The sequence below is a fragment of the Cervus canadensis genome, chromosome 5 (assembly GCF_019320065.1).
Source record: "Cervus canadensis isolate Bull #8, Minnesota chromosome 5, ASM1932006v1, whole genome shotgun sequence".
NCBI classification, from domain to species: Eukaryota; Metazoa; Chordata; class Mammalia; order Artiodactyla; family Cervidae; genus Cervus; species Cervus canadensis.
In genome coordinates, this window is record NC_057390.1 from 18,744,266 (window position 1) to 18,752,050 (window position 7,785).

The 7,785-nt window shown below is 47.3% G+C and overlaps 1 protein-coding gene across 2 annotated transcripts in view; it reads left to right on the forward strand.

The window, feature by feature from the left end:
- Positions 1 to 6,357, forward strand: part of VIT (vitrin) — a 118,293-nt gene extending 111,936 nt beyond the window's left edge. For both annotated transcript variants that reach the window (XM_043468322.1, XM_043468323.1), the window contains 2 exons: positions 226 to 739; positions 4,300 to 6,357. In XM_043468322.1, the coding sequence (XP_043324257.1) occupies positions 226 to 739; positions 4,300 to 4,478 (693 nt within the window). In that variant the 3' untranslated portion in view covers positions 4,479 to 6,357. The remainder of the gene's footprint in view (positions 1 to 225; positions 740 to 4,299) is intronic.
- Positions 6,358 to 7,785: the final 1,428 nt, after the last annotated feature.

Below are 7,785 nucleotides of genomic sequence, written 5' to 3' on the forward strand. Positions count from 1 at the left end.
CTGGAGAGGCATAATATGAAGCTGAAACCAGCAATTCCCCTCTCCCTGTGGACTTGCTTGACTGATGGTTCTCCATGAAAGCAGAGACCTGGCTGAGGGTGGGGGAGTGGGTCAGAGATAACCTGAGGGGCCTCCGCCCAGTGAGCACCTGACTGGGTGAACCAAGGTGGACAGAGGCCTTGGGTGAGACCCCTGACCTGGCGGGTGGCCGCCCCTGTCTTCCAGGCTGTGTGCAGAACCAACGGCTTCTACTCACTCACCGTGCAGAACTGGTTCAGCCTCCACAAGACCGTGCAGCCCCTGGTGAAGCGGGTCTGTGACACCGACCGACTGGCCTGCAGCAAGACCTGCTTAAACTCGGCCGACATCGGCTTCGTCATCGACGGCTCCAGCAGCGTGGGGACCAGCAACTTCCGCACGGTCCTCCAGTTTGTGGCCAACCTCAGCAGGGAGTTTGAGATTTCAGACACAGACACGCGGATCGGGGCCATGCAATACACCTATGAGCAGCGGCTGGAGTTTGGGTTCGATGAGTACAGCACCAAATCTGATGTCCTCAGTGCCATCAAGAGGGTGGGGTACTGGAGTGGAGGGACCAGCACGGGGGCTGCCATCAACTATGCCCTGGAGCTGCTCTTCAAGAAGTCCAAGCCCAATAAGAGGAAGCTAATGATACTCATCACCGACGGGAGGTCCTATGACGACATCCGAATACCAGCCATGCTCGCCCATCACAAGGGTGAGTGAGCTGGTCGTGCTGACCAGTGTGGGGCTGAGCAGACCTCTGGGGCTTGGTGGGTTGTCTCTCTGGGCACTGGTTCTGTCTAGTACCTACTAAAATGTTCACAACCCTAGGGCATTAGGGTGTAGTTCAACACCACAGGGCCCTGTGGGTAGTAAAGAAGGTTCAGGCAAGGACATGAGGGTAGTTTCCACAGCATCAAGGCCTGTGGATGCTACCCCTCTTCTTTACGTCCCACACTCTGAGGCTGCACACACCAACATGTGATGCATCAAAGAGGAATTTGACTCCTCACTCTAATCTCTGCTGAAGACCACAAAATTGTGTTAGAAACTTGAAGAAAATGGACGTTTTAAAAGAGACGTATAATACTATCATAAAAGCAATTGCTAACCAGATATTGGAGGTCTGGGGAAGACCTCAAGGAAATTTTCATTCAAAATATTTAAAGAGATATTTCCATATGAAATTTGGAAGAGGATAACAGAAAGTTTAAAACCATGAAAAATGAGCAAAATGTTTTTTTGTAAATGTTCAAAAAATCAGTCATATGTAATGCCTTTTGGACAAAATCTATATATAATCCTTGTTTTGAAAAGTGCCATAAAATACAAGGAAAATACAAACAACCTGGAGAAAACCCCTAGTGACAGCAATACTAGTAATGACAATAAAAGTAAATGGAGTTGTCAGTGAACCAAAAACTTGTAGTAAGTACTAGTGAACAAGACTTAACCTATTGTGGGGGAAGTTTTTTTTTGTCTGTGTGTGCACATGTATGTGCATATGTGTGCGTGCACTAAGTCTCTGCCTCCGTTTAATTTGGGTTTGTTTGCAGGATTGCCCATATTCTTTAAAGCTGCTTTTACTCCTTCCTTAAACAAGCAGGGATATAAAAATAAGCCTTCAGGAACCAGTATTTCTGGCTTCTGGAAAAGTACCCAGACACCAGGTTCAGACAGTCTTCCCAGTGATTTACCCATAGGGAGCACGCATAATGGTGGGATGGCAGGTGGCCCATGTGCCAGCAGTCACAGGCCCCTTGGGCTCCTGTCAGCAGAGTGAAGATGGCTTATGGTTCAGAAGCAAACTGCCCAAAGTTCCAAAGTGAGTGGGCAGAGCCAGGTGGGGCAACTCTTGATGACAAGCCCAAGATCGTCCGTCCCCAGCTTGTGCTCAGCTCCTCTCACTCATTTTTCTCGATGCCTCTCCTTGAGCCTCACCCAGAGGGTATCCTTGACCCACTGGTCAGGAGAAAGTGAAGACCTAGGAAGATGTCCCAGGCATTGTGAGGGCTATCGTGTTCTGGGTATCTTTAAACAAGGACCAACAGATGCAAGTGACATGGAAGCCATGAGCACTGGGGTGTCCCTGAGGGTGTCCAAGCCAAGGCTGGGGGACCATCTATCAGAATTGCCAGTAGAAAGTTCTCTACAGTAAGGTTGGACTGCAGGATGTGAAAAGCTAAATCTCTAATATTGGTCTTGTTGTCTTTACTTGGGTCGGGGGTGGGAGAGGGCAGCCCTTCCATCTTTGAATAGAAATGAGATCTTGGTGGGTCTAAGCCCTGTTCTGCAGCTAGACTCTTCCTGTGACCACCTGGCAGCATTTTTAAAGCCCAACCCTGACTTTGCCCAATGTAGATAATGTTCAGAGAAAAGTCACTGGAAAGGTGAGAAAAGAACCTGGCAGCTTAATGAGCCACAATAGGAGAACAGCTTAGCCCAGAACCACCTGTGGTGTGGATGATGCTCCCATCAGCAGGAAAGGGAACCTGGAAGATGCTAGAGAAAGCCATGGCCCTGCGGGTGGCGGGGAGGTAGGGGAATGGAGCCTGGGCAGAAGCCCCTCCCCAGGCTCTGCCCGCCATCTCATGGCCATCTTGCTTATCTCACCCTGGTCAGCCTGGAGGGGGCATGGGAATAGGTCAGCACCTGCTCACCAGCTGCCCCAGTCAAGAACCACACTCCAGGCAGTCTGCCTCCCCACTAAGGACAGATGCCTGCTCTCTGAATTCCTCTTCTCCCTGAGGCATCTCAGTCCATGGTTATAGCCCAAACCCTTTAATCCTACTATATTCATTCCCCTTTGGATCTAGACAAGCTCCAGTCCCTCCCTTCCTAAGGTGAAGTCACTCAGGCGTGTCTGACTCTTTGTGACCCCATGGACTCTAGCCTACCAGGCTCCTCCATCCATGGAATTTTCCAGGCAAGAGTACTGGAGTGGGGTGCCATTTCCTTCTCCAGGGGATCTTCCCGACCCAGGGTTGGAACCCAGGTCTCCCTTCCTAAAGAAGGAAAAAATTCCCTTTGATCCCATGTTCTGGCTGTCTTTACAGCCACACGCCTACTGCCCCATATCTTCATTTTCTCTTTCAATCTCAACTCACAGCAATTCACTTGGTTTCTTTCTTTGGCTTTGACTCCCCGGACACTTCTCCTTCCAAGCTACCGGCATCTTATTCATGTTTCTTCTGAATTCAATGAATCCCTTTTCCCTTTCATCTCCAATGATCCCCCTGGAGCAGTCAGTGCTGTTAGCTCCTTCCTTATCTGTAAACACTTACTTTTCTGTGGTGATGGAGCAGATGCTGGCTCGCCAGCTCTCCAGGTCCTTGTGCAAGTTTTCCTGCTCCGGAAATCCTCGCAGTTGGAGCTTATGGCTTGTAAAGTCACCCTCAAGCCTAAAGTGATTCAGCTCCACTGGTTTTGTTTTTTGTTTTTGTGTGTTTTTTGGCCAAGGTTTGCGCAAAGAGAGGGCTTATCCACAAGGCAGGCAGGAGAACCAGTCACAAGTCTACCTCCCCAAAGGCAAGGGGCTCAGGGCTTTACAGGATAGCAAAGGAGTGGGGCATCCAAGTTGTGGGGAGGAAAAGATACAGAATTGTCCTGCGCAGGCGTAACTAGGCTACAGGCCTCTGCACGTGTTCTAAAGGCCACTAAGTGGGCATTCACGCATGCCAGGTTGAGGGGATAAGTGATCCTATCCAGTCTTAACCAGCGCAGCTGAACTAGACACAGCTGAGTCTCAGCTCAGCTGACTCCAAGTTTCTGGAGAACAACTCAGGCAAACATCTTATTGGTGAGGCTACAAGCCACTTGCAGGACATGCAAGTCTTAAAACAATCTTGATTAGTGAAGGCAGGTGGATTTGACTACCCATTGTTTCACTTACATTTAAAAGATTTTGAGGCAGTTAAGACTCAGTTTTGTGTGACTTTACACATAGAGCAGGTGTGTGCCATGGGGTATAATCTGCAGGGCACCCAAGTTTTGCTTGTCCCAGATATCATTCTCTTGCTGCTCCTCATGAAATTCTTATCATGGATTGACTCCATCCTTCTGTAGTTTTTTTTCTCAAAAGGATGGTAAACCCCTGAGAGAGAGCAACTGTATCAGTTTCACTGCTGCTGGTATGCAGCACATGTTCATGCTTTGGGCACATTTCTGATTTTGGATTTGGTTGCGTTCAGTGGCCAAAAGGGTGGCAGGAAGGCAAGGGTGGATGTCACACTTTTCCTTGGGGACATTCACTTCATCCACCCTTTGTCCCCACAGGCGTGATCACCTATGCCATAGGCGTGGCCTGGGCTGCCCAGGACGAGCTGGACGTCATCGCCACTCACCCTGCCAGGGACCACGCCTTCTTCGTGGACGAGTTTGACAACCTCTACAAAATCGTCCCCAAGGTCATTCAGAACATCTGCACAGAGTTCAACTCACAGCCTCGGAACTGAGTTCAGAGCAGGCCAAGCACCAGCAAAAGCTACTCTCCCGACTGGCTCTGGGATGACCCCCGACACTTTACGGGGCACACGTGGGACAGCCAGGAAGGCAGGGCTTGCAAACCACGTCTTGTTATTTTTCTTTGCCAGGGTTTTTCATACTTGGAGTTAGAAAGATGATCATTAATTTGTAGGATGAGCCAAAAAGATACCTTGCTTTGGGAATGCTGGGGATTTTACATTTTGAGAATTGTTTTTAAAATAAATATTGAAAATAGAACAAAGCACTTAGAACAGGCTTACCTAGAGCTTTTGTGAGATTTTTAACATCTTCATCTCCAGTCAGAAATCTGTTAACTCCCCACAAGTTTCATTTTTGTCATGACAATATAGGAGTTGGTTAATTGCATGTTTGAAAGGATTTCATGCAATCACTCTGTGTTCTGGGGCATGCCCACAGGGTTGCGGCAGGGCCACCCTCTGTTCATGCCCCAGAGCACCTGCCGCGCGCCCTCTCCTGGCTCAAGGTGATGGCGCACCCACGTGAGTGCAGGGACAACGCGGCCGCCGCATGGCTGCTCCTGGCTTACCTCCGTCTTCTCTGTTATGGGAATCGCTGTGTTCCTGCAGGGAATGGCCCTGGAGGACCACACTGACCTGGCTTCTTCTCTTTTTTCCCCCATATTCTTTTTTTAATTGGAGTATCATTGCTTTACCATGCTGTGTTGGTTTCTGCTGCACAACAAGGTGAATCTGCTATGTGTATACATAAGTCCCCTCCACCTTGAGCCTCCCACCCTTCTAGTGACCTGGCTTTAGAGGCATCAGGCTGGTACAGCCGCTCTCAGCCCAAGCTGCTTGTTAGCATCGTTTTAGAGTAAAATGCTCATTCCCGGGTCCCATCCCAATCTATGAAAGCTGAGTCTTTGGGACGAAAACCGGATGGATCATCGGCAGGTCTGATGAGCTCTCTGATGATACTGATGATGTGCTGCCAGGATGGAGAACTACGAGCTGCCTCAGAGGGTCAGTGTTAGAGCTGTTATCTGGGAGAGTCCCCGTTTATATGCCTGCTGTTCTGGGTCCCATTTAGTTTAACATCCATCTTGGATATTTCATTTGTTAACTAGATACTCCTATTAATAGTTCCATTCAAATAAGCTGGCCTGGGTTTGGTTGAACCCCACTTTTTACTTCCAAGGACTTATTCATTAGGATATGAAATTACATATGCGATAGGGAGCATTCAGGAGCATTCTAAATAGCTATACCCTACTTGACAAGTTATATTCTGTAAAAATGTATTTTGGAGAATGGTACTCTGAATACAAGCCAAAAGATAGTACCTGTATTAATACTTGGGGCGAAATATTTATGTAAGAAATTCTGAATCAAAAATAGTATCCATTTAGTAGAATTTGTGTAGAATTTACCAATCTCTCAATACCTGAGGGGTTATCGGCAATTAAAAATGTTGTGGTCTACCAAGAAAGGTGTCAGTGATTTCAAATTTATTAACCAAAAAAAAAAAATTTATTAACCATAAATTTTACTTCAAAAGCAATTGCAAACAGATTTGTTCAAAAACTTCAAAATATGACAACTAGCTTCAAAAAGGAAATTCTTCATTAAGGTACCAGTGACAGATTTAGCTAGGAAACTAATTACAAGACATAAGTACTAGGGGCAATTATTCTGCCTATCATTTTGAATGTGCAGGTAATTGATATAAAGTTTTTTTCAATGTTGCTTCAATGTACACAAGTTAATTTTTTAAAGAAAAGTCTTATTTTGGAAAACAGCTTTGGAATATAATTATTTTACAGAAGCTTTGATATGAAAACCAATTTGTCATCAATAAGTAAATATTTCCAAAAATGATATAACTTAATTATTTTGGTGTTCTCTTTCATTTACTGTACCAGTTTGGAAAATAAGTTATATGGTCACCCTAGCTATAGGTGTCATAATTTTGAAGATAAATGAAACCTCTTCAGACATGTCCGTTGTTGATATGTTGTCCCCTACTTGAGTATATGCTGCGTGGACCACCAGAAGTGAGGTCGTTGAGGCTCTCAGAGGTCACAGGGTTGTTAGAATTGCCCATGTGGATGTTCAAGTCTCGAGAGATGGTGACGGTGTCAGGATGGAGAGAGACGCAGTGAGCCAAGCTCATGTGTGCCCAGCGGGGACAGAGCAGCCCAGGAGGTTGGGAGAGGACCGCAGTGACAAGGCAGGAGGGCCGAGGCCATCTTCAAGGGGGCTGGGAGCAGACCTGTCCTGACTCCAGGCCTGAGATGTGCGGTGAGAGAGCATGAGCAGCCCTGTCTCAGGAGGTGGAGGAAGAGAACCAGACTTCAGGTAAGAGCAGGCAAGAAGGGCTGGGGGCCTCTGGGCAGCCAAGAGGAGCGGGGAGGCTGCGGCGTGGTTGGGGCTGGGTCAGGTCTGGGTTCGCACAGCTCAGGTGGAGACAAGCGTCCTGGTGGTGGTGGGTGCCATGGGAGACTTGCATATAAAAGCTGCTTTACTCAACCTAAACTGTGCCTGACACCACCAGGCCAGCACTGATACCAGAACACCAGAAACAGAACTTTGGAGACAATCTACATCAAACCCTTCAATGACAAAAAAAAAAAAAAAAGGAAACCTAGGCCTTAAGAGGACTGTGCAGATACAAAAGGACAGAACCAGAATTCAGATCTCTTGTCGTCCAAATTCCTGGTTCACTTGACAGACTTCTGGGGGCTCAAAACCCCACCCCCTCTCCCATGCCCATCCCACAAACACACCTGCTTCTGCACACTTGGGGCCTCTGGTCCAGCCTTGCGGAGTGCTCTGGGTCCTGCAGACATGAGCCAATCTCCTAAGTCAACTCGATCATTCATTCCGAGGTCTCAGCAGAGAACTTCTGTGCCCTTTCTCCTCCAAATCAACCAAAACAAGTGGAAGTGTCCGGCCAGCCTCTCTGGATGTAGTGATGTCTAAACTCCACTCAACTGGCCCACCTCTTGGGAGTTAAGGGTCTTTGAGGTTTCTTGGTCATACGTTTTGCAACAAGGCTCTGCTAAAAATTTTCAAGCAAACTGACAGGGTTCAGATATTTTTTGTTTCTCTGGGCTCTTTAATCCCTTTGATCAGGACAAAACCTCCATGAAGCAAGTTTCCCAGCATAATCTCAGGGGGACCGGCATGGTTTTATAAAGAAGATGATGCTTCTGTGGTCAAAGATTTTACAGCCTAAAAGAGGAATTTTCGGAAAATAATGTTATTTTTCAGTCACAATCCTAAGAAAAGTTCTCCCCTTGGGTTACCAATATGT